Source organism: Abrus precatorius, unplaced genomic scaffold (genome assembly GCF_003935025.1).
Source record: "Abrus precatorius isolate BTA unplaced genomic scaffold, Abrus_2018 Scaffold6, whole genome shotgun sequence".
NCBI lineage: Eukaryota > Viridiplantae > Streptophyta > Magnoliopsida > Fabales > Fabaceae > Abrus > Abrus precatorius.
The window spans coordinates 22,650,750-22,676,872 of record NW_020874406.1 but is presented as its reverse complement, the minus strand read 5'-3'; the positions used below and the strand labels follow the sequence as shown (position 1 = coordinate 22,676,872).

Genomic DNA, 26,123 nt, shown 5'->3' with positions numbered 1-26,123 from the left:
AAGTAAGAATTGTTGCAGTTCAATAGAGTCATAATACACACACGCATGCACACAAGGATTCTTAGTTTATGATTCCCTTATTCATGACAAAGTAGGTCAGAATTTTGATTAAGACAAAAGCAATACCCGAGATTTAAAAAATTAATCAATTGACTAGGGTTATATTGGAAAGAAAAAGAGTAAAATACAAGTAGCTACAATGAATCCAAAACCTGAAGCCCCTGGTAGCAGTTTTGGGTTCTGGAAATTCTCGTGATCTCAATTACACTAGGCTGCAAGTATCAACCAAGGTTCACCAGATAGTATGGCCAGACTAACATTAGATCTTGATTTCCTTCATCCTTTAGCATATCTGTAATATATGACCTGTGCAGCATGGGAAAGCACATAGATGTAAAGCAATTCATCCACACAAGTTTGAAGGAAACACATTCCTTAAACCCTGAAAAGAGCGTCAATAGCAAGCGCCAATTTTCATGGTAAGCTGACTGATCAAGTGGTGGGGTAGATGATAAATATGAAACTGTTTCTCTTCAATTTCTTCTTTCCCTTCTGTTATCTACAATGTGCCAAGATTGACAAGTGGATGAACTGTAATCCCTTCCATGAGAATGGACTAATGACATTAATCATGTTTAGACTGATGCAGTTGGACTAGTGACATCAGCGTTTGCACTGTCAAAGGCAGCTCTCCCAGTTAACATCTTTATAGCTATTTCAGACACTTCAACAAACCACTCATCCTCTGGCAAGATACTGCCATTGAAAGGTTCTTAATTAGTATGTGGTAGTAGATAATAATGATGGCTAATTTCATCATAAATGTTCTATATGTGGTGCAGTCATGCAACTATAAACATAAATTTCCTTTTTATCCCTCTCTGCTTCCCATTGATATTTAATAATTATATAACCACATATGTTATTTAATCTAGATAGATATACCTGTTAGGATCTAGCCCTGTAGCAGCAACAGCATCAATAGCCCTACCAATGATGTTTTTAATAGCTTGATGTAGATGACGAGATAAGTAGCGGCCTTGAGATGAAAATATCATCACAAATTGCATATCCAAATAAAGCTGCATAATGGATTGAATAGTTAGTCTTTATTTTTGGTGAGTGAAACTAACCATTAAATATATCTTAAAAAATTCCTCACAAACTACCCCCTAAAAATAGCTGCTGTGTTAATGGTTAATGAATTCCTTCTGCAGATACTTAAAGAAGCTATGTCTGATTTTGTTGAGTAACAAAATTACAACGAATAGTACGGTTGTTTATCATTTTATACCATTTGAATGTCCATTAATTAAACCCTCGACTGGTCTTGACAGAAACCTTTAAAATGCTTACACCAGACATTTTTTTTCAGGCCTCTAAAATTAATTTTTCAAATAGCTTCCTCTTAATACTCTCACAACCTTTTATGGAGCATCAATTAAACTTTAATTCACAACAATTTGGAGTCACTCACAACAAATGACTCTACAGACTCATCTTCAAGTAACTACCTGTTGAAGGCCATGAGGACCCAATGGCGTTGGTCCTGTCTCAACCTCTTCCCAGAAGGCTTGGTCATCAGAAAGCCACAGGATCACTGTTTCTGCGAGTCTCATCAATAAAACAGTTGCAAATCTTTCCCTTCCCACAAAAACATCCGTTGCAATGCTTGCCACTAGAGTAAGCTTTGCAAAAATCTCCTGAAAAATAATGTAGGAGATGATAAACATTATAATTAAATAATGATCTATAATGCTTCTATCAATGCAACCATCTGAGTGCTAAGAGAAATCATGTTATAATGATTCAAATGCATAACAATATAGCATCAAAGGAAACATGCTTTGTGTTACAAATATTACCTGAAAAATTGGAGAAGGAAACCATTCAGGTGGCTCCACTTTACCATCCATACTCAAATATATTAATGCATTCAGACGCGCTTCTCCTTCTTCTGTGAAGATGAGCTCAAGAGCATGTTGCCGGCAGAAGCTGTCTCGCAGGCGATCAACTTCACGCTGTAGTATTTTCTTCAATTCACGCTGTTCTGGAGGCCTTTGTTTGTCTGATCCTCTTCTCTGAGATTCATCACCTCTGGTGCTATGTGCAAGCTTGACAACAGCACGAGGGAGAAGCTCGTCTGCCAACAATATTGCATTAGCTAGCAATGCTATCTGCTGTGCTTCAGTCTCAGCAATCTTAACAATTTTGTGCCCTGAACCTTCCAAGTTCTCAGTTACAACTGAACCTGGCAATGCATTTATTAGCAAATTGACATAGAAGTTGAACACTTGTAGAAGGCCTTCAAATGCAAGAGCATCCAATTGTAGGATTTCAAGAGGTCCTACATCTTCAAACAGCTCCTATTCACATAATGAAGAACTTTATTAAGCATTTCCATCGAAGAGACATAAAGGAGAGTGAAAGAAAGAAGCTTCATAATTACTTTTTCCAATATTATACTCTCTCAGTTGGCTGAGCCTCACTTTCTGGTAACATTATTTTTAAAGTGATACAGAATACTGAGCAATAGTTTGCTAAGAAAATCTTTCAAATGCAAACAATTCTGTAATCTTGATAAAAGATCTTTTTAACTTCGAACCTGGACAACAATGAAAATAAATACAAGAACTAAGTAATCACCTGAACCATTGAGTTGAATTTGTGAGCACTGCTTGAAAGTTTTGGCTGGGATGAACTTAAGTTACTATAAGAAGAAGATCGAGGTTCGCCAGAATTCCTGTTGGTTGGTGCATAAGCAAGCAACCAATCATCTGCAGCAGCCAGTGCAGCACTACTTTGTTCAATTCTTTTCAAATTTGTGTTCAGTGCTTGCTCAACAAAAGGCCTAAAATATTTTAGCAACACAGGGGAAAGGGCCATCCCAGTAGCCTCTAGCAGATAACAGTGACTCATGCAAACATGAACACATTCAGATGCCACTCTCAGACCTCCTGCAGCAGCTGTAGAGGCAAGAATGCGTTTCTTAAGGAGAACGGCGAATTGCTCAGCCTGTTTTACTGCCCAAGTTACTAGCTCAGAAGTATATGAAGGTTCTTCTCCAGCAAACAATGTCAAAGAATCTGATGCTGCTTGTGAAATGGTTGAAAAGACAAACTGCGAAAGTGTAGTAGTGTATGGTCCAACTCCACTATAAGTGGTGGATTCAAGGCCTTGTATGCTACGCAGCAACTTTTCTCGGTGAGATTTAAGCAGTAACGTATGAGCACGAGGACCGTCCCCAAGAGTTTTCAATGCCAACGCTGTTGATCGAATCTCGGCACTGTGAGTTGATGGCTGGCAGATGGTTTCCGCCAGCTGATCAGCTAGTCTTTTTCTGAGTTCTGTAATGGCAGTTTGCAATGACTCACATAAACCTGGACTTAAAGTTTTCCCTTCACTAATTTCTTTTGCAGTTTTTTCTCCTTCATCCAGAGCAACCATAGCTTCATCCACTCTTTTCTCTGCTAATATAACTTCAAGAGTTTCCATATATTCTATTAGCCATTTTTCTGTCTTGGATATATCTGTTTTCTCATTTAGTACATCATCCATGTCTGAGTCTTCGTTTCCACTAATCAAGGCACTAAGCTGACACCCTTGTGCTACACCTTCAACCAAAGCAGCTTGGGTGGATAGAAGATTTCTCATGGAAAGAAGCTCCCCCTCAAGATCTGAAATTTCTTTGGATGTACTGCATATAAATGTTGTAGTCATAATCATGCTTACAGATAGGGGATGTTCTTATTTTCAGGCAATTAGCCACTTGATATATTTATCAGTGTTTGGTAGAAAATCAAAAACCATTCTCTGCCCCTGGTTCAAAAATTTAAATATCTAAAATGGATCTTTAAATTTTGGTGTCAGTATGTCACTATATTGCTCACTTAGCAGCCTAAAGTTTTATATTAATATCCCCTTTCCACTCTTATTAACTTCCAAATCTAATTTTCTATTAACTGAATAAAAAAGTTTGAGAACTGATAGGAACTTTAATATAAAGAAGTTTGATAAAAAAAGCTTGTATATACAGAAGTTTGAGAACTGCAAGGAGCTTCATATTGGTAAGTTCCTGCCAGCATCTGACATAATTTTTCAATATAATACACTAAGGGAAAGGAACTAAGAACAACTAAGAATTCTCCATACACATAAATACCCGTTTCTAAACTTCATACACCACTTTAGATTCATAACATTGCAAGCTGTAGTCGGAAGTACTGGATTGACATTCTCATCATAATGAAAATTTCGTAAAATGGTAATACTTAAATCCTTTCAGAATTCATATATGATGCATAAGATTTTGAAAACGAATTAGAAAATATTCATCAGCTATTTAGCACTTTGGAGTGTGTTCTCACCGTATGAAGGCTGAGTAATTAGCAAGAACACTTTTGCGCATTTCTTCTGCTGAAGCCTTCTTCAGCTCAACAAGATTAGCACATAAGTGTCTTATCTCCTGTAAAATGTACAAACATTGGTAAATAGCATGTTTATTAATGATTATTTAGGCAGAAATAATCTTTTATCTTTTAAAAATTCTCGAAAAACTAGTAAAAATAAACGATTATTTTTCTAAAGTAAAATGAATCAAACACGCACTAAATAGGAATGCAGCAAAAGTTCCTCAATGAAATGGACAAAAAAAAAAGAGAAGATTTTTCCCCATATCATCACCTGACTTCATTTACCAAAAATCATTTTGACACTTGACACACATTGCATAAGAACAAACCAGATGAGCATCAAAATTATATAATTATAATTCCATTTTTAAAGCACAAAAAACTTGTTCAATTCTTGGGAGTTTGCGATCACTGAACCAGCCTGCATTGTACCCCTTTCACTAGGAATAGGATGAATGTCTAAACTAGCTAGAACTTGCAAGCTGCAACAAATGGCTTTTTCAATTGAGAAAAGATTGCCTATTTGCCTCTAGGATCATATCTAACATCTAACATAGTACACATATGAAACCTTCAACACTTGTTTTTGTGTGCATAAACAGTACTTATAAGCACAACACTCTTCAAACAACTCAAACTCAGGTTTTTATTTTGTCGCATATGCATATAATATATAGAGACACACTTCTCACATGCACATGTGGAACTCATGGATGTTACATGTCTTCTACAATCACAAAAGTTATAATTTTTCCGTTCATTGGAGGCATGATAAGTCATCCATAAATAGACCCATTTACCCAATTTTGCAATATTCAAAGTTGTAATATAATACAAGGAAGAGAAACGTAGAAATAAAGGGACCTTTTCGTTCATGCTGCGTGATTTGGTGGCGACATAGGCATTGGGATCAAAGGAGGAACTCTTGAAAATCTTAAGCCTTTCGCTGAGTGTGAGATTGGCTTCAAGCTCTGAAGAGTCTCCTATGCTCGATGAAAGAGATCCTCTCGGAGTCGTGAACGGTGACTGATCCATTGATGTTGTCTTTGTCTTTGTCTATATTGTTATTATATGCATGCAATATATATCGCAAAAGCAACACGCCACCGTTGAATGTTGTTCAATTCAATTGTGTATGGAGGAAGGATCGATGCAATGAAAGTAGAGAGAATGTGATCGAAGTCATGATTAGATTGATGAATATGATGTGACGATGGATGAGAATGTTATGTGTATACGAGAGAGAAGAGAGGTGCGGCGAACATGCATTGCAGCCATTCCAAACACGTAGGACTCGTAATGTTTGTGTTTTTTTATGTACCTTCGTACAATGTAGGGTTGTTTGTCATTAATATGCTCCATTTTTTGAAATATAAAGTTTTTATTAAATACAGTTAAATATGTAATATTGTATATAATAAAAATTTATATAGAATATACATTTACTAAAAATTATAGTATTTAATAATATTAATATATTGAGTTGCACTGAATTTTTGTAATATTTTATTATATGCAATTTTAAGTTAAAAATTTTAAAAATAGTATTGAAAAGTTCGTTAAAAATTAAGAAAAGAACGTGTTGTTATATTTTTTTAATTAGTATCTTGGACTTTATCTTATTTTAATTAGTGGTTCTGTTTAGTTTTTTAAAAAATTATTGGACGTGTCTTTTAAATTTTTTGGCATACATATTAATATGGAAAATTTAGTTGCTTGTTTGTGTATGTTGTTTATAATGGAATTCTGAAATGCTTTTCATTGAAATATCATATGGGATACTTAGAAAACAAAAACTGAAATTCTAGGGAAATTAGATCGGGTATTTTAACCTGTAAAATAAAATAAATTAAGGTAGTATTTGGTACGGGATTTTAAAATTTTAATAAATTTGAAATGTATAGCAAATTAATTGTTTTAAGTAAATTTAATTTCTTCTATAAAATATACTTTATATGGATGAAACATAAATAATTTAAATTTCTTGTATTTTAATTGTTTGTTGGGATGAAACAATTCAATTTCCTTTTTCTTTAATTCCATTTTTGAATATTTATTTATCAAATTGGGATTTAATATTATATTTTATTGATATTCGATGACTACAAAATGAATTATCAAGTACTTGACATTAACATCATTTAATGGATATAGTATACGCACCAAAAAACCTGACACTAATACTAATTTTGTATCTATAGATTAAAAACTTTATAACTATTAAAATAAAAGCTATAGCAATTAAGATTAAGGCAACACCAACTAAGATTGAACACTAGTTTGGTATATAAATTAATAGTTAGTACGACATAAATTTACTCAAAGAGTCAATTTTCTATCCTTATAAGTATTTTTTTCTTTAGTTTCTCTCTATTTTAAGATTTTTTTCACGTGTTTTTATATATACTTATAGAGTTGTTTATTTTCTAATCTTAGCCAGATGCTATATTCAGCTACCTATTATCTGAAGAACTTTATGAAAAAAAATTTTTAATTCAACTTCTAAAGAAAGCTTATAATAATTGAGAAGAGTTGGTGAGTGTCTGTGTTATTACTTGTTCATTAGGATGTGGAATAACAGTAAAGAGATTTAGTAAAAGACAATTATGTCATTATTGGAAGTGATAGGAGAGGTAGCTCTACGAACAAGATTAATGTTAGCAAATTAAGAGTCTTGTCTCGCCATTGTCCATTTGAGATTTGTGGAAGAGAAAAAGAAACATTTAAAAATTTGAAATGCAAAATGTATCACACGATTAAAAAATATTAAATGACATTTTAAGGTATGTTTTGAGAAAATATTATTGATGTTGAATTAGAAGAGAATTGCAGTTTAAGTACACTAAACTTGTTTTAAGTTTTTTTTTTTTATTTGAGTGTTCTTTTTACACGAACTCCCAATTTACCAAAAGTCTACTATCACCTATGAGACTGTGTCAAAAACCAAAGAAATGAGCATGTGTGAGCCTTTTTTATAAAATACTTCACTAAGTATAACTTAATTATTAAGATACTTAAGTCTTAAAAAAAAAAAACCTAAATATTAATTTTAATCTATGAGATGAGTTTATAAAAACAAGTGAATTTATTAAGAAACGGAATACTCTTAATTCCTAACCATCCCATTAGTCTTATATTAACTCTAAATTATAAATTTCTTCTTTGACCCTAGAAGGAAGATACAAGGCCGCAACCATGGTAGGCTCCAATATATATTAATCATTTTCTTAACTATTGTTGTAAGTGCAATAAATAAGAAATTTAAAATATATTTTTCATAAAAGTATTTCATTTAATTTTTTAACCATTCCCTTAACATAATAGATGGTGAAATTGATACATCCAAGAAACAACCTGAAAAATGAGAGAAAAAAATTGGAAAAAAAAAACAATAAAAGAAGAGAAGAGCATTACAACGACACGATCAACAAGTTGAATACATCACAAACGCATCGTGCGACCACGACCCACGCCATGTCTAATCCAAATCATTCTTCAAATGGTCTTCCCTCAACTCATAATCCTCCCCACTAAAACCAAACCATTTATTTCAATCTTTTTCATTTTTATATTGCAGATTCTTCTATGTTAACTAATATATCATTATTTTAAGGTAGTATTTCAAATACAATTAAAGTGATTACAGTATATTAAATAGTGCATTTTTAGAATGTTTTTCTAAATAAATATTGCACTAACTAAGGTATGAGGAGGCCCATAATCTATTAGTACTAAAATGGGAAGAGGTAATATTCCTTGAGAAAGAATGAAAAAGTTGACCACCGACCCAAATGGCAAATGGAGAATGGAGTGTGCAATGCATATGCATCAACTGTCCCCCTTTGCGGCTATTTCATGAAAGGTAAGTTTCGGCCCACAATTAAACTAAAAGAATTTTGTTTTGTGTGGGATGATTTTTAAAATATTTAATCATACAATTACTTAATTAGATTATTTTCTCACCTTTTTAGAGGGAAATGGTTTAATTAATATAATTATCTGATACATTATTGCTTTTTAAATGGTATAGAGTTAATTTCCTTAACGTATAAGTTAGTATCAGATTTTTGTTTTGATTTAAATTCGGAAGAAAAAGATTCTACCTATGGTATCCGTAATCCGTGTGTGCATGCAGTGTTGTGTGGCCCCACTTCTCCTTCGGACGATGTCGTTTTCAGTTTCCAAACTGAACTAATGAACAATGCCAACCTCCATAGGTTCCATGGCACGGCAATTGTGAAATTGTGATCTCTCCTTTCCCTTTACTTTGTATGGCACATATTTCTATTCATTTTACATGATATAATAATTAAAAACAAAATCTCAAATTTTACACAAACGATACATAGCATTACAAGCTTTCATTTATATCTCTTTCTGTGTTCTGCATTTACACTCAAGAAGAAGGCTTTTTCTTCCTTGCCCAAGGTGAGTTTTTTTTTTGTTTCTTAGGGTTAACAAGTTTCCAAAACGGTTGAACAAACTCAGAAAAACTAAACCCCACTGATTTTGTTCTTCTGGGTTAAGAAGGGGAAAGTAAAAGCTTCAACCTTTGGGGAAAAGATGAAGAGGGGTAAACTAGACCCGTTTGTGCTACCCAATAGGTTCACACTGCTTCAAATTTTTATGGTGGTGATACTTCTTTACTTGCTCTTCATGAGCTTCGAAATCCCCCTTGCTTTCAGAGCTGGGTTTGGTTCTGAAAATGGTGCTTTTGGGTTTCTCACCGACGCATTGCCCGTGCCCATGCCAGTGTTGATAGAAGAACCGCAAGAGAAGCTTGAAATTCGAGAACCCAAAGGAAAAAAGTTGAAGAAAGTTTCGACCTTGAGCTTCAATGGTAGCTTCTCTGAGGATTCTGAACTGCACAAGGTGGCGAGGCACGCTTGGCTCGCGGGGAAGAAGCTCTGGGGGGAAGTGGAAAGTGGGAAAGTTGAAAGCTTTGCGAAGGTTAATGTTGAAAACGGGTCGAACTCGTGCCCCAGTTCGGTTACGGTTTCTGGGTTGGAGTTTCGAGAACGGTTCAAGGGTGTGATGGTGTTGCCTTGTGGTTTGACTCTTTGGTCGCACGTGACTGTGGTGGGGACCCCACGTTGGGCGCATGCGGAGAGGGACCCGAAGATAGCGGTGGTGAAGGATGGGGATGAGGCGGTGCTGGTGTCACAGTTCATGATGGAGTTGCAAGGGTTGAAAGCAGTGGACAAGGAGGAACCACCTAGGATTCTGCATTTCAATCCGAGGTTGAGAGGGGATTGGAGTGGGAAACCTGTGATTGAACAGAACACTTGCTATAGGATGCAGTGGGGTTCTGCTCTAAGGTGTGAGGGGTGGAAGTCTCGTGCGGATGAGGAAACTGGTGAGTGGTTGTTGAAATGAAATGGTTTCAAAATGCTTTGTCATGTGTTTTATCAATTTAGTTTTGGTTATGGCGTTTGGTGAATGTGTTTTGGAGATTCAGTTATTTGATTCTTAGGGTTAAGGAAGTTGATTTGGAGTTTTCATGGTAGTTGGGAATGTGGACTCTTTTACAGTGGGGACTGTCTGAGCTGTGAGTAGGAGAAAAGATAAAAAGGACTTGACCCATGTTTAGTTTTAATTCCATCTCTTTTGAACAAGATTGACTATTATAACTGATTAAGTAATATCTCGAGTTTGCCTGAAAAAAATTAACTAATATCTCAAAAGTTCAACTTTTTATCTGATGCATGTCGTTGGATGATAGTGTAAAATTTTTTTTGCTCATTGGGTATTAAATTTGAATTCAAAGAGAAAGGGAGAAAGATTTTGCTTTTGTTATCACTTTTATTCTCTTTGGTGAATGAGTATGTTTTGTATGCATGTTTGTTTTCCCCTATATATTAGCATGTCTTGTTACATTGGACGTTGCGAGTGTGTCTGTGCTGATTTTCTTTATTTTGTGAAGTTGATGGACACGTAAAATGTGAGAAGTGGATTCGTGATGACGATAATCGTTCTGAAGAGTGGAAGGCAACGTGGTGGCTAAACAGATTGATAGGGCGAAAAAAGGTGGTGACTGTAGACTGGCCATATCCTTTTGTAGAGGGTAAGTTATTTGTTCTCACCATAAGTGCTGGCTTGGAGGGTTACCATGTTAGCGTGGATGGGAGGCATGTGACGTCCTTTCCCTATCGCACGGTGGGTACACTAATCATATGTCCTTCTACTGTATGAATGCAGGGATGTCTGAAGTGTATGTGTTATATTCATATTTCACAGGGATTTGCTCTTGAGGATGCTACTGGACTATCCATAAATGGGGATGTTGATGTGCACTCTATATTTGCTGCTTCCTTGCCTATGTCGCATCCTAGCTTTGCTCCACAGATGCACCTTGAATTGCTTCCTCAGTGGAAAGCTCCTCCTCTTCCCGATGTGAATGTGGAGCTTTTCATTGGTATCCTTTCAGCTGGGAACCATTTTGCTGAACGGATGGCATTGAGGAAGTCTTGGATGCAACATAACCTAATCAGATCTTCACACGTTGTGGCTCGATTTTTTGTAGCCTTGGTAAAGGGTCAATGCATCATCTACTCCCAAAATAATGATTAAAATCCATGATTATATAATTTTTTTATCTTAGTTTCTTCCATTTCTCATATGATAGCATGCAAGGAAGGATATAAATGTGGACATAAAGAAAGAAGCAGAGTATTTTGGTGATATTATTATAGTCCCATACATGGATCATTATGACCTTGTTGTGTTGAAGACCATTGCTATCTGTGAATATGGGGTGAGTGATGGGAGAAGAGTTGCTTATCTATGTATGCATTTTATATTTTTAACCTCTCTTGGATCTTGCTACAATATTGATTGTTATTGAATATGCTTCTTGCAGACTCGTACAGTGGCTGCGAAGTATATCATGAAGTGTGATGATGACACATTTGTTAGAGTGGATTCTGTCATGAGTGAAGCCAGACAAGTTCAAAGTGATAGAAGTCTTTACATGGGAAATATGAATTACCACCATAGACCTTTTCGCCATGGGAAATGGGCTGTAACTTATGAGGTATGATTTTTATCTTGGTTCCTCTGCTTTTGGGAGTACTTATTTGCTTTTATTTTTCTGTTTTTACATAAATTTATTGTAAGCAGTTATCTTTTTGTTCACTTATAACATAGAACCTAGTCTTAAAACAGTTGCATTTAGTAGTTTATTTTATAGTGCATTCGTAAGCTGTATTGGTGGTGGTTGATCCAATTAATTTTGCTGTTTTCTCTACTTGTCACCACCTGTAGCAGGATTTGAACCTTTCCATGATTGTTTTTAGATGCGTTGCATTTTACCACTTTTATCATGCACATTCTGAGGGTTATGCATGTTGGTGCTCATTTTTTTTGGGTTATAAATCTGTTTACAAAATCATTTTTTACCATTTTTTTTCCTAAGGAAAGTCATTTGACATTTGTTGTCAGACAAATATCTGACTGTTGAAACATTTGCATTCATAGGTCTAACTAAAAAATTGCAACTTATTTTTTGTGCTTATTATGATATTCTGATTGAATGATTACAAAATATTAACCTAACCAATTAACTTTTCATTGAGTTTCATATCATATGTCTTTAATTGAATGAGCTGAAGTTCCAGACATTGGGGAAATTCTATGGTGTTAGATACCCGTAAGTTGATTATATCAGTGAGCTGAAATACTTTGAACAAGGCTTGTTGCCTATAAGTAAGAGGTAGGTTGAGAGAGATGACATCTTGTCATTTGTAAGAGAACCAGGTTTCCATCTTCATTGTATTTTCATGACATTCACTGTCTTGGCCTTCTTGTTTCTTTAGTGATTCTGGATTGTCATCTCTATGTTTACTGCATGGAAACACTGCTGACATTTTTTTGTGCTTAACTTTCAGGAATGGGTAGAGGAAGAGTATCCTACCTATGCCAATGGTCCAGGTTACATAGTCTCAGCTGACATTGCTCAGTTCATTGTATCTGAATTTGAGAAGCGCAGATTAAAAGTATGTTTGCAACCCATCTTTATTTTTTATCTGTTCCCGATTCTATCTGCCTGCCTCTACCTCTAACTGCTTTAGTGTGTGTGCACCTGAACGAACATGTTAATCTCTTTTAGCTTGCTCGTGTACACCCAGGAAAAGTGTCATCCATTGACGACATGATTAACCAATTTCAACGTGGTGCAGTTATTTAAAATGGAGGACGTGAGCATGGGAATGTGGGTGGAGCAGTTCAACAGCTCAAGAGCAGTAGAGTATGTGCACAGCTTGAAGTTCTGCCAATTTGGTTGCATCGAAGATTACTACACTGCACATTACCAATCCCCGCGACAAATGACGTGCATGTGGAATAAATTGCAACATCAAGGAAAACCACTCTGCTGCAACATGAGATGACAATATGAGGATGGTATAGGTGATCACCACAAGGAAAGAAGAAAGATGCACAGCTACGAATGTTCTATGGTTATAATATATCTCTGTAAATAGGCACTGGTTTTTTACTTCCCTTTTGGAGGGGTGTTTGGGGGGATGTTAGTTTGAAATGGTGAGAAAGCTTGTATCCACCACCTATTGGTTTGTTGTGTTTTCCCCCCTATTTTGACCCATCCCCCAACCTTGAAAGAATAAATGGCTTTAGGAATATCAACATATTTAGAGTTAAAGTTGGATACTGCAGCAATCGGTGAAGGAACAGACCATTGGTTTGTAAATTTGTAACGTAGAGCAAAATGATGCAGAAGCAGAATCAAATTGCTTTTTCTGCTTTGACTTCATTTTCAATTGTTCTTTCATGCATTCAAGTTTGCACTACTAGGTGAAGAGCTATCTATTGTCATGTCTCGAATTGGTTTGCCTGTTTTGAAAGGCCAAAAGCAAAATTGAAGTGATCAAGTTCACATGTATTTCCCAACAAAGCCTTTTGAAAGTTTAATTAGTAATATATTACAATTTTATATGACAATGTTTTAAAAAATATCTACAAGATAATCTACCTTCAATTTAAAATCTCAGACTCAGAATGTTTGAAAAAAATTTTTACTTATCTTGCCACAAAACTTTTCCTGGATTGACCATTAAGCTTTAAAGTCAAATTTTATTGATTTCTAATATAATTTATTTTTCATTACAAAAAATTTAAAGCATACAATTTATATTTTTATTTTAAATTTGATTTAAATTTAAAAGAATGATACATTGCATTAAATCGAAGATATCTTACATTTTTAAATTAACTAAGCTTTAAAATTATTGAATTTTAATCAGTCATAATTTAAATTTTTTTTTTAAATTGAAGATATTCTTACAGGCTAACAGGGTTGCCGATTTTTTGGCCAATTAGGTCTTTCGCTTCTCCTTCCCTTATTCCGATTTTGAGGGATAACGTCTATGGAGTCTGTTTTTTCTGGACTCTGATGGTGTAGTTTTACTTGAACTTTTTGCTCTTTTTATAAAAAAATCAATTTAATCTCAACTTAAATTTTTATTTTTTATAATTTCTTTCTTAATTTTAAAAATAACACCTCTATCTAAAAAATTCATATTTAATAAAGTAAAATATTTAATATTTTTAAATTTCTTAAATTTAAAAACATTCATGTAAGGTATCTTTAGCCTTCAGTTAAAAGATTTAATACACTTTGCAAAAAAAAAGAAGAAAAAGATTTGATACATATATCATAATCTTCTAATATATCTTTCTATTTGATTTTTCTTTTTTAAAGTATAAACACGACTTTTCGGTTGCGCAACCTTTTCCCACTTACGAAATCATCACTTTTTTTTTTTTTTTAAATATCATCTCACCAATTTAAATTTAAGTTTAAATTTAAATTTTCGACACGCCATGTAAATTAATAAATATAAAATTTGTGTCATAATTGAAATAATAAATTTTCATAACAAACAAATTTTCTTAGCATCATATTAGTTATTTTTAAATTTAAATGCCGTTAATAAATAAAAATAAAAGAGAATAATTTTTATTATTATTCATAATTAATATTAAATCGAGTAAGATTACATTAAATAAATAATACTTTCCAAATTGAAAATATATATATATATATATATATATATTAAATTGTTAAAATCAAGTTAAATCACCTTTATTGATTTGCAGTATCAAAACTTAAAAAAAAAATTGATTAAAATTATAATAATATTAAAATTATTTTATATCGAATAAAACATCTTTAATTTGATGTACGTTGTGTATCAATATTTAAAATTATCTTTAATTTTGTATCTAATAAATAAGTTTTTAACTGTACCTTTTCTTTTTATAAAATACGTAATTTTAGTACTATTCAATAATAGATTTTTAAAATCTTTAACTAAATAATAGAAAATTTTATACTTTCCAATTTTACAAAAATAAAAAGGAAGTCATATAATGTATGATAATATTGTAATATCTTTCATCGATATGCACAACAAATAAATTTAAAATTTTATTTTTTAAAAAATAATATCTTTTTAAAAATACTATCTGTTTTCTGTTATCTGTTACAATAAATAAGCTAATCAACATGCGATTTAGGGTTTGTTAAAACCATTTGTTAATCTACTTCTCCAATTTACTTATTAATTGATCCCCTTTTCCTATCAAGTACAAACTAAATTTACCAAGATTCAATCATGCCTTCTGCGCCATTTCTTTTCTCTTGGGAAGTGATTTGTGTTCCTTTACATGAAATAGAGTTAGAAAATTATCGAGTCTTTGAAGAAGAACATTCAGGTAGTTATTTTAATGTTAAGGTCAATGTTAGCCATCAATTATGTTTTACTCAGCCATCACCACACCCACAACAACCTCCATTAATAATACCCTTTGATGGGTTTTGTTTTCAAAGTTCCATGTTCGTACCTACTCAAGAATTCCTAGAAGATGGTGCATCATGCATCCAAATGAACTTTTCTAATGCTTTCATTCCTAACGAGTTGATTAGCAGCATGATGCCAGACGTGATATCTTATGGCAAAGCTGTGATTCAGAATTGTCGTTCTGATTACGTTTTTCAAAGTCCTAAGTTGCGTTTATTCACTTTAGTTTTGGATATTTTCGTTCAATGTTTGTACGATGAGCGTGATAATAACATCATCAACATGATCATGGGCGAGTCTGTGAGAGAGGTACACATGGTTCCTGCATCAATGACTGCCATTGAAACCATCAAGAAAGTGAAGCTAGAAGAAAGTTCTATGGTTGACCAGTGTAGTATTTGTCTAATCGAGTTTGATAAAGACATGGAGGTTTCGATGATGCCATGCAAGCATGTTTATCATCAAGAATGCCTCATCAAGTGGCTGAAAACGAGTCATACGTGCCCTCTATGTCGATACTCTATGCCTACTTCATGAGTTGATTAGACAGTGTAAAAAAAAAAAAAAAAAGAAATTTTTATTGAACAAATTTTGATACCTTGTTATAATAACTTTTTTTATTAAAATGTATTAATCTACCAAATCAAAATATGTTTGCAGATTAAGAAAATATATGAAAATTTCAAAACAATTCTTTATTTTATACTTTTTGCAGTAAGTTCTAGTTTAATTCTCTTATTCTTATTATAGATAAATGGATAAAATGTGTATATGTGTACATACATATACTGTTTAATAATTATCTCATATAAATTACTCTCTTATATGTTTTTTAGACTAGATTTGTTCAATTAATTAAATATCTTTCTTTTGATTAAAATATATATATATATGATTATACGGTCATTTCCAGTAAAATAAATATAATATATTTATTTTTAAAAAATTTACTCAAATTTCAAGAAAACAAAATTTAACTTTTTTGTAAAATATTTCATATTTTATATTCAATTAAATATATAGACAATGACAAGATTAATTATACAATAAATATTATCATATAAATAAATTGTTATTTTAATAATATTTAAATAATAATAATATATTATTATATGTTGCTCGTTATTTATAATATTAAATATAAATATTATAATTTACTATTAAAATAATTTATAAAATCACATATAAAGAATTAATTTACTAAAAAAGTGAAAATTTACTTAGACTAAAATTATTATCTAATTAAATCATACTCATAAAAAATAAATTTAACAGTTGAATTATGTTTATTAAAACATTTTAAGGAGCTGCATAACTTTATTGTCTCCTTTGATACTACTAATAAAATATTGATGAAAAAGTTCTATTAAAAATGTTGATGTAAATACTTAGAACGATATTGTTATAACCGACATGTTCATTGTTAATGTAAACCTAAAACTAATATAACTATGTATGTGTATGTATATTTTAAAATATAAATTTTGCATGAATATTTATAGATCATTATATTACATTGTAATTATTATATATAACATTTTTAATAAAGAAATCTAAATATATGCTAATTTTGTTGAATTCTATTGATTTTTTAACGCATACTAACAATTTGAGTGATAAGCGGCTTGGTATTGCTTAAGTAATCTCCAATGGCAGACTCATCCATCACATTCAAATGCGAGACTTTAAACTGGATAGAAAACAAAAAAAAAATCAAATTGTTTAACACATAATAATATTATATATTAAAAGGAATAATAGTTGTCAAATTAATATATTAACTTTACTTCAAGTTAAGAATTCCTCGATAGTTTCAAACTCTGGTCTAAGAACATTATGAATTTTAAAAATAATATTGTTGATTGGAACAAAAATACCTTTGAAAATATTTTTCAAAGAAAAAAATGTATTTTAAAGAGGCTTAAGGATATTTTTTGTAAATTGTGTGAGAGAGGGAATCATTTTCTCAATAACCTTATGAAGTCTTTATGGGCCAATTATCAAGAAATTTTAGAACAGGAAGAAATTTTTTGGTACTATCGCTATAGGTTTAATTGGATTAAGCTTGATGATAAGAATAATAGCTTCTCCCATAAAACTGCAATTATCCATAGACATAAGAATCACATTGCAACCTTTAGCGATGACAACAATAACTGAAAATATGACCCTATTATACTGAAGAACCTTGTTATTAACTATTTTAGGACCATCTACTCTGATCATAGGCCTCTTAGGGGGCCCTACAAACTGTTACTAGTTCCCCCTCCTCTTAGTAACTCTGACATGGCCTCCCTAGATGCTGATATTTCTATTGAGGAGGTTAAATCTTCCTTGTTCAGCATTGGTAACTTTAAGTCTCATGAGCTCGATGGGTTTCATGCCATATTTTTTAAATCTCCATGAAATTTGTTAGCCCTTTCTATTTACCAGTTTATCTTAGATACTTTTAACAGGCTTGGTGACATTGAATCTATAAATGATACTTCTCTTACCTTAATTTCTAAAATTGATTGTCCTGAGCACCTAAAAAACTTTAGGCCTATCTCTATTTGCAATGTGAGTTATAAAATTATAACTAAGCTAATAGCCCATAGAATTAGGGGTTCTCTAGACTATTTAGTTTCTGCAAAACAAACTAGCTTTATCCCTAGTAGGCAAGGAATAGACATGTCCTAATTCTTCAAGAGCTAATACACTCCTTTAATAGACTCAGGATTAAGAATAATTATATGATAATTAAACTTGACTTGGAAAAATCATATGACAAGCTTAAATGGAGTTTCATTAATGATATTATCCAAAAAATTGGTTTCAACACTAAACTGATTGACCTAATTTATAAGTGCATTTTCTCTTCTACCATGTCTATTAACTGGAATAATAAAAGGACTAAAGAGTTTAGGCCAGCTAGGAGAATTAGGCAAGGTGATTGGAAATACTTGCTCACTTAATTCAAGATAGAGTTAATAACAGTGATTGGACTCCTTTTTCTTTTCACTTCATTGGTCCCAAATCTCCCATTTATTATTTGTTGATGATATTTTATTGATTGTTAAAGCTGACTGTAATAATGTTGAGGTTATAAATTCTGTTTTGAATGATTTTTGTACAGCTTTAGGATTATCTCTTAATAAAACTAAATCATCTATTTCTTCTCTAGAAATTGTGATATTGCTATGACTTAGGATATTAGCCTTAGGTTAGGTATTAGAATTTATAACCAGTTTGGCAAATACCTTGGTATTTCCATTAGCCATCTTAACCCCACCAGAAAAGACTTTGCTTTTTTAATAGACAAAATTAGGAAAAAGCTTTCAATTTGGAAAATGAACTCTTTAACTATGGCTGGTAGGATTGTCTTAGCTCAGTCTTATATCTTAAGCATCCCAACTTATTTCATACAAAGTATGCTGTTTCCTAAAGCTGTTTGTAATAAAATTAATAGTATTTGTAAGAAATTTATTTAGGATTCTTTAGGTGGTAGGAAATGTCATTTAATTGGTTGGAAAAATTTTTGTAAACCTAAGATTAAGGGTGGTTTAACATTTCGAGACAATTTCCTTGTTAACTAGGCCTATTTCATGAAACTGTGTTGGAGGTTTGTCACATCTCTTAATATTCTTTAGGTTTGGATTATCAATACAAAATATAACTTTACCTTAGGTAGAATTCTCAGTGTTAGTAATAGCAAGTATTCCTCTCAGTTATGGAAGAATATGGTCTCTGTTTGGGCTACCTTTCAAAAAGGATTAGGATGGATCATTGGGGATGGTTTGTCTACTAGGTTTTGGAAGGACATTTGGCTCCCTAATCAACAAAGTTTAGTTAATCATGTGCTTGAGCCTGTCCCCAGGGTTGAGTTAAATGACCCTATTGCCATGTTTACCCCTCAAGGAGACTGGGATTGGTCCAAGCTTAAGAGAGTTCTTCCTGAGTATTTCTGTAATAATATTGTCCTCCTAAGGCCCCTTAATTTGGCAGGAGGTCAGAACCTTGTCTTTTGGAGATTCTTTAGTAATGGGGTTTTCTCCTTGAAATTTGCTTATGATTTTATTTTCAATGGTGCTCCTAATATTTCTGATTGTGATCCTAATTTTAAGTCTGTGTGGAGCTGGAAAGGTCCTCCCAGGATTTATGTTTTCTTTTGAAAAGTTTCCCATGGTCGCCTCCTAACTAATGTAGAAAGGTTTAACCGTGGCATATCTGCCTCCTCTATTTGCAGTAGGTGCAATGAGACTCCTGAAACAGTCATCCATGTGCTCAAGGATTGTTGGTGGCCCAAATAAATTTAGGACCAGTTTGTCCTCCTTGGTAATTGTGTGTCTTTCTTTAGCTTTGATCTAAATAGGTGGCTGACTATTAACCTTTTTAAGAATAATTCCTTTCAATTTTTGCATTGGAATAGTTTGTTTCATATAATTGTTTGGAACCTGTGGAATAATAGGAATAATATTATTTTCCAGAATCAAGTGATGAAGCCCTTTTGAACAAAATTTTGTATGATTTTGATGCTTTGCAGTTTTGTGATAGGTCTAAGCAGAGGACTGTTCCTAGTTTGATGGAGATATAACGTAATGTTAAATGGACCCCTCTTAGAGAAGCAATTTAAACTCAAAGTTGATGGATCAGCTTCTAGTAATTTGGGGTTTGTTGACTGTGATCTTATTCGAGATAGTAGAGACAAGTTTTTTTACTGGCTACTATAGTTCTTCGGAGTCTTGCTCTTCCCTGGTAGCCGAACTATAGAGTATCTATTTGGGTATCTATCTTGTTATTAGTAAAGATATTCATCTTATTTGAATAGATTGTGACTCTTTAGATGCGATCTCCTTAATTGTAAACTTTTATCCCTACTCTCACCTCATTTATTTTGTAATTAGGGAGATTAGATTACTATTGTCTAAAGTTCAACTTATTAAGTTTAGTCATTCTCTTTGAAAAGCTAACTAATGTGCTAATTGGCTTACCAAGTGTGGGTCTGAAGCTAGTTTAGTACTTTCTATTTTGATGAACCCCCAACCTCCTTAGTCTCCTTCCTTAGAATGAATACGTTGGAGTTTACCTTTCCTAGGCTAAAATGCTACTATGTTTTGTTTTGGGCTTTTAGGCTCTTGTTATTAGAAAAAAAAAATTAACTTTACTCATTTTTTTTTGTCTAATACTGAAGACTAATAATTTGTGGTAGTAATTTTAAAAATTGAATTAACATCTTTTTTTGTAATTTTAATACATAAATTACTTATAATATAAATTTAAGGTATAAATTAATGATGTGCTCTTATTAGAAAACGATAATGTGAAAATAATTGAATCCATATTTTAGTTTGGTTCTGTTACCTAATAAAAAAATATATACATGTGGTAAATGTTATAGGAGAAACTGTTATTCTTAGGAAAAATAATTAGATTTGTATACATTAAAAGATTATATCTTCATTAGCATACCTTTTTTTCCTTCTAAATTAGCATATATTGTTAAAAATGAAAAATATATCAAAATATTGTTTGCACATTTGTTTGAATCTAAGTTGTGTAAAAATGTGGTATTCTTGTGTAATTGTTATATCATATCAGTACCGTGTAGATGTTTACCCTGTTCATTTCGATGCTTTCTAGATGAAACTTCAAGGCCTATTGCTATGAGAATAAATATGTAGGCCACCGTCTGAGGTAATAGAGATAGATAAAGCAATAAAGTTCCCCTGACAAAGTTAGAGATTCTTTGTTAGTGGATAGAGACTAAAGGCTAGGAATCCCATTCCATATCCCATACTGTTCTATATATTATACAGACTCCATTCACCCTCAACCTTTATAACCCTATCGGTTAGATTTATGAATAACAAAAATAGTTTTTCTAATGTGTTTAATCACCCGTGGTGCACTTTTATTGAAAATTTTAGTATTTAATGCATTAAATTCAGTAATATTATATGGTTAAAATCAAGCTAAATATATGGTATTTAGGTGCAGTTCATGCAGGAAATATATATATTTTTTATTCTCTCAATATTTTTTTAAATTTTTTTTCATTGACAACACTTAATTCAAAATTATACTTTGGAGGAATTAAGTCAACGAAGATTTACATGCAGGCTACCAATCATAAATTCCATATTTTTATTTTTATTTTTTTGCATTCACTGACTTCAGGACATAAATGAACTGAGATTAAAATTACAGGTTGCATGTGCTCACATCTGCCACCCGAGGAAACCGGAAATGAATGGCCAAATTCTTTTAACCAAAAAAGGCATAAATGATTTCCCCCATAACCATGAAATTTCCCAATACTCAAAAGTCAAACCTATGAAATCCTTTAGAGGTATTTTGATTGGTTACATTTTTGGGTCATGACTCCTGAGCTTGATTGTTGAAGTACCATCCATAATAACTTACAAGTAGAACCAAACAAAGGACCATGCCAAAGGATAGATCAACCAAGCAACCCCTGAAAACAAAGGGCCAAAACAATGTTAGCACTAGTCATCCTTACAAATGAATAAATGATAGGCTGCAATTAAATAGTATAATAAGGAACAATTTTGCTTACCATTTCTAAAACCACTATTGTAAGATGATGCAAAGAAACAATCTGTTGTTGTGTTAATCCCATTAGGACAATTGCAGATAAATGAACTATAGGCTCCACTGTACCCACACACACCATAGCTCCTTTCACAAGCAGCACATGAGCTAGGATAGTCATTTGTAACACTGAACTTGTACTTGAGTGCTATTCCATAGTTCCACTTTTCAGGATCCGATTGTTGATCGTTGAAGTTGTAAAATCCAGTGTATGAAGGGCATTGCAGCTTCTGTAGATCCATTTCAAAAGATGGGCCAAGATTAACTGGAGTGTAAACACAACATGTGGAGATGGGGAGGTTAATGGTACTAATAGGCTGACACGTATATAGAAGACTACAAATTGGTGACCCTTGATCACATAGAAGCTTAGAATTGCTCCCATCATCATAGCCATTTGATTTGCATATAGATGATGAATTCATTGCACAGTCTACAAGAGCAAAGATGGTACTATCATCAAAACTAAACGGGGCATCCCAATTCAAGCCAAAGCCTTTGCTAGGCACAGTGCAAGAGCATGTTGACATGGTGGGATCTGAGATGTATATGACTTGATTGGTATAGTCAATTGAGGTAACAGGGTAGGACCCTGTGTGAGTGGTGAAGGTGAGCTTTTGTTGGCTACAAGTTACATGTGGTTGGAACCGAGGGTCACCACAACCAGGGCCACTGCCAAATGGGTACTTAAGAGTGTCTTTGCCACAGTTTCTCTGGCAGATTTGAGAAGAGATCAAAGAAGGATGTAGGAAAAGGAAAATAGAGAGAAGAAGAAGTGAAAGGTAGCTTAACTCCATTGGTATTGATAGGCTGAGAGAGGACAAGGAAAGAGGCAAAGCAAGAAGAGGAAGGAGTAGCTACTAAGTTTGATGTTGGTGTTACTATTTATTGAATTGTTGAAAGCCTCTTGCTAAGTTACCGGATGAATAATTCCTTTCTGAGAAGTGGAAATAAAATGGAAGCAATAAGGAACTTGCGTTTTTGCTACACATGGATTTGTTTAATGCTTTTCATGGTACGCTGTTTAATGCTTTTGTTTATATTTTTTCTTCTGCTAGTATTAGACTAATTAGATGGTTTGGTTATACTAGTTATCATCTGTTCTATATCGTTACCATACTAGAATTTTGATTTATTTCCCTTCTGATCTCCACCTTCATCTATAGTATGTTTAGTTTAAAATTTACATTTTAAAATAAAACAATTGATAAGAAGTTAAGAGCACATTCATTATTTCAAATTGCATACTAAGAAATCACATGATCACATGCTTTGGCAGCCCCAGCAATACAAGTCACAGACAATTGTGCTTGGAGTCTAAAACCCTTGATTTCCACTATACTATATCATGTGATGAACGTTTGGATTTGGAGTAGATCTGTTTTATATCTGTTCTATAAGGAATTTTTGCATTACATAAATACGTATATGGTCATTTGATATTATTATATTTATCTTTCAGTTTGTACAAATTAAATCAACTTTTGTATATGTCTACATATAATTGATTAACCCTATACACTTTTTTATTTATGAACACCGACAGGGCAATACTCTCCTATTTATTCCAAATAAGTAAAGATTTTATAGAAGAAACAGTAGATACCAGCTTCACTCTTCAGTCCCTGAAACAAGGGTGACCAAACGTTTATAAGCTTTTCAAGGCTAATGGTGAGTACGCACTTGCTGCATATATAACAAGTAAAAAAGGAATAAAACTAAAAGACATGAGTAGAATAATGTAGTAATGATTACATTTATACTTTTCATATGCTTTTTTCTTCCATCCATATAGTTTTTTCTTCTTATTGTTATCCAATTATTTTCCACTGAGCAATTACCTCACGCCTTCAGCCATTTGGCCTAAAGTTGGTGGAAAGAAGAATATTTAAAACGCAAATAACTTTAAAAGAGAATATATTCATCCATTATTATACTTTTTCACTTTATTTTTTTCCTGCACATTTTTTACTTCACTTGCAACAATCAATGTTATATTATATGAACATTTCTTATGTAGTCGAGGTACATTTTTTTTCTACTACAGTTCACTGTGCACTAAAAAAATGCCATTATTACTATATTAAAAAAATATAAAATATTAGGATAACCTTTGTTAATATAATTTTTGTCTAATAAAAACTAAATTATTAATATAATTTTTAAGATTTATACTAATAATATAATATATTAGACTAATAAATAATTTTATTAATAAAAAATTAATATATTAAATATAAGTATGATACTTTATTTATTAACATAAACTTTCAAAGTTTACATTAATAATTTATTCTTTATTAAGTAAAGATTATCTTAACACTTAACTATTTTTTTAATAGATGATAATTTTTGTATAACGATGTGAATCTTCTCGACTTTACATGAAGAATTATAAAATTTTGGTTGATATCTTGGTTTTTTAGACTAAAGTATCTTTCACAAGAAATAATGCTACTTAAGTTGAATAAAATTATTCTAAAGACTAAGTTTTTTTCTTAGATATTTAATACGAATATTTATTTAAAATTTAAAATTTCTTATTAATTAGAATAACCATATAATAATTCATTCACAAGCTCATTATTTTTTATATATATGATCAATTTTGTCTTAATAATTTGCATATTTCTTAGATGCAAAGTAGTAAAATAATAACGTGAAGCACTAGTGGTCTAGTGGTAGAATAGTACCCTGCCACGGTACAGACCCGGGTTCGATTCCCGGCTGGTGCAAGTTCTATTTGCCTTTTTTAAATTTAATTATTTGATTTTTGCATATTATAGACAGTTGTATTATTAAAAGTCGAATTCGGAAAAACATATTAAGTTTTAACATTTTTATTAATTTTATTTAATTAATTTTCACACATTATGATAATAATTTATAAATATATAAAATATATTTCCTTAATAATCACCTCTAAATATACTATACCAATGTAAGATGTTATTTTCATAAATAAAATTAAATACAAGCATATGAATTTTTCTCGATTTTAAAAGTTAACTTCAAATTTTAATTAAATATATATAAAAAAAATTAAATTTTTATTTATCCAACAATTTGATTTTTATTTTTTTTGGTTCTATTTTCATTTCATTAAATTAAGATTATTTATGGTTAGAAGTTTTTGTGGCTTGGTATAGATATTTTGAGAGCAAATTACCTCATTCGATTATTAAAAAAAGAAACTCAAAATTTGATTTGGAATAGATATTATGATTTTTTATCTTATTCATTTTATTTTATTAAAGAAAAACATTATAAATTTTTAGTTCACAAAATTAACTGGCGTGCCAATAAGTCACAAAGCAATACATATTTTTCTTTATGCAATTTCTTTTATTATTATTACTTATTTTCATTCAAATATGCGTTATGCATTTTTCGAAACATTTACACTTTTTACCAACCAGCAACTTAATGGTTGCTAATGCTAGTCATTTTTTTAATTATTTATATATCAAAAATATAATAACGGACAAATATTTTCAACTTTGCAAGTTGGGTAGTTATTTTATTATGATTTGAATAGAAACTGATAATTGGAAAACAAATTATGGTTTGAAAAATCGTATTTAAGTGTCTAAGAAAGCTTTCAATGTCAAAATTTTCTTGTATGTGTTATTAATATTAAGATATTTATCCCTTTTGAGGAATAAAATTTTTAAAATAAATTCATTTCTTTTAATAATTTTTTATACATATGACAAAAAATTTTTTAACTTTAATCAATCTAATTAAATGATTCAAGTATCTATTAATCGTATCAGATTTTATTAATGAAATTGTGCTGTCTCACAGCCTCCACATTACAGGCAACCTTAAGTAAGTAATCTTCAAAGTCTTAAAATATGCCATAGTACATTCTCTAAAAAAAATTCCAACACTTAACTTTAGTATCCAGAAACTCATTTTGTAAATATTTCTAACTCAAATAGGAGTTTAGCGAAAGTCTGTGTTAAAACCTTATATTTTGTATGACCTTTCCTGACAGAATGTCTAATTTTTAATATTATTCTTCTTTACATAATTTTTCTTTCAAAGAAATTAACGAAATTTGTTTTATTTTCTTAATTAATTACACCGTATAAGTTTTTTTTTTATTGTATATTTTCTAAATAACGTGAAAATTAATAAATAAAGTCAAATTGTCAAAGATTATTAAAGTCAAATTGGTGGATTGAATATATTATTTATGCTTCAAAATGTACGCTGTTGCCACTATTAGTAGGTAGTTTTCCTATCTCGTTGTTACATCCACCAACAATTAAAGACACCTAGTTTACATCACAAATAA

General features: G+C 31.8%; 4 protein-coding genes and 1 non-coding gene across 5 annotated transcripts; 3 read left to right on the top strand and 2 right to left on the bottom strand.

Annotated features, from left to right (window-relative positions):
* Nucleotides 1-635: 635 nt before the first annotated feature.
* On the bottom strand, nucleotides 636-5,447 carry LOC113870409 (exocyst complex component EXO84A). Its single transcript, XM_027506999.1, has 7 exons — nucleotides 5,277-5,447; nucleotides 4,368-4,465; nucleotides 2,647-3,697; nucleotides 1,866-2,366; nucleotides 1,515-1,703; nucleotides 946-1,082; nucleotides 636-756 (listed from the first exon to the last, which is right to left on the bottom strand). Exons 1-7 carry the CDS (start codon nucleotides 5,445-5,447, stop codon nucleotides 636-638), a joined length of 2,268 nt encoding a protein of 755 aa, XP_027362800.1.
* Nucleotides 5,448-8,710: 3,263 nt separating this feature from the next.
* Nucleotides 8,711-13,238, top strand: LOC113868758 (hydroxyproline O-galactosyltransferase GALT6-like). Its single transcript, XM_027504627.1, has 7 exons — nucleotides 8,711-9,768; nucleotides 10,336-10,568; nucleotides 10,650-10,940; nucleotides 11,038-11,166; nucleotides 11,272-11,445; nucleotides 12,299-12,406; nucleotides 12,590-13,238. Exons 1-7 carry the CDS (start codon nucleotides 8,976-8,978, stop codon nucleotides 12,797-12,799), a joined length of 1,938 nt encoding a protein of 645 aa, XP_027360428.1. The 5' UTR covers nucleotides 8,711-8,975; the 3' UTR covers nucleotides 12,800-13,238.
* Nucleotides 13,239-15,262: 2,024 nt separating this feature from the next.
* LOC113870408 (E3 ubiquitin-protein ligase RING1-like) lies at nucleotides 15,263-15,766 on the top strand. Its single transcript, XM_027506998.1, has one exon. The coding sequence runs from the start codon at nucleotides 15,263-15,265 to the stop codon at nucleotides 15,764-15,766; it is 504 nt and encodes a 167-aa protein (XP_027362799.1).
* A 5,818-nt stretch (nucleotides 15,767-21,584) lies between these two features.
* On the bottom strand, nucleotides 21,585-23,149 carry LOC113869641 (wall-associated receptor kinase-like 20). Its single transcript, XM_027506071.1, has 2 exons — nucleotides 21,786-23,149; nucleotides 21,585-21,683 (listed from the first exon to the last, which is right to left on the bottom strand). Exons 1-2 carry the CDS (start codon nucleotides 22,615-22,617, stop codon nucleotides 21,628-21,630), a joined length of 888 nt encoding a protein of 295 aa, XP_027361872.1. The 5' UTR covers nucleotides 22,618-23,149; the 3' UTR covers nucleotides 21,585-21,627.
* A 1,335-nt stretch (nucleotides 23,150-24,484) lies between these two features.
* TRNAG-GCC lies at nucleotides 24,485-24,555 on the top strand. The gene has a single exon. It is a non-coding gene; the product is annotated as a tRNA-Gly (tRNA).
* The last annotated feature ends 1,568 nt before the right edge of the window (nucleotides 24,556-26,123 follow it).

Excerpts from the sequence above, each read along its gene's own strand:
- LOC113870408 (XM_027506998.1), top strand. The coding sequence starts at position 15,263 with ATGTTCGTACCTACTCAAGAATTCCTAGAAGATGGTGCATCATGCATC.
- LOC113869641 (XM_027506071.1), bottom strand. The coding sequence starts at position 22,617 with ATGGAGTTAAGCTACCTTTCACTTCTTCTTCTCTCTATTTTCCTTTTC. Across the intron at positions 21,684-21,785 it reads CAATAGTGGTTTTAGAAATG|GGGTTGCTTGGTTGATCTAT; the intron begins GTAAGCAAAATT and ends CTTTGTTTTCAG.
- LOC113870409 (XM_027506999.1), bottom strand. The coding sequence starts at position 5,447 with ATGGATCAGTCACCGTTCACGACTCCGAGAGGATCTCTTTCATCGAGC. Across the intron at positions 2,367-2,646 it reads AATTCAACTCAATGGTTCAG|GAGCTGTTTGAAGATGTAGG; the intron begins GTGATTACTTAG and ends TTATGTGAATAG. Across the intron at positions 757-945 it reads ACAGGGCTAGATCCTAACAG|TATCTTGCCAGAGGATGAGT; the intron begins GTATATCTATCT and ends TTTCAATGGCAG.
- LOC113868758 (XM_027504627.1), top strand. The coding sequence starts at position 8,976 with ATGAAGAGGGGTAAACTAGACCCGTTTGTGCTACCCAATAGGTTCACA. Across the intron at positions 11,167-11,271 it reads TTGCTATCTGTGAATATGGG|ACTCGTACAGTGGCTGCGAA; the intron begins GTGAGTGATGGG and ends TGCTTCTTGCAG. Across the intron at positions 12,407-12,589 it reads TTGAGAAGCGCAGATTAAAA|TTATTTAAAATGGAGGACGT; the intron begins GTATGTTTGCAA and ends AACGTGGTGCAG.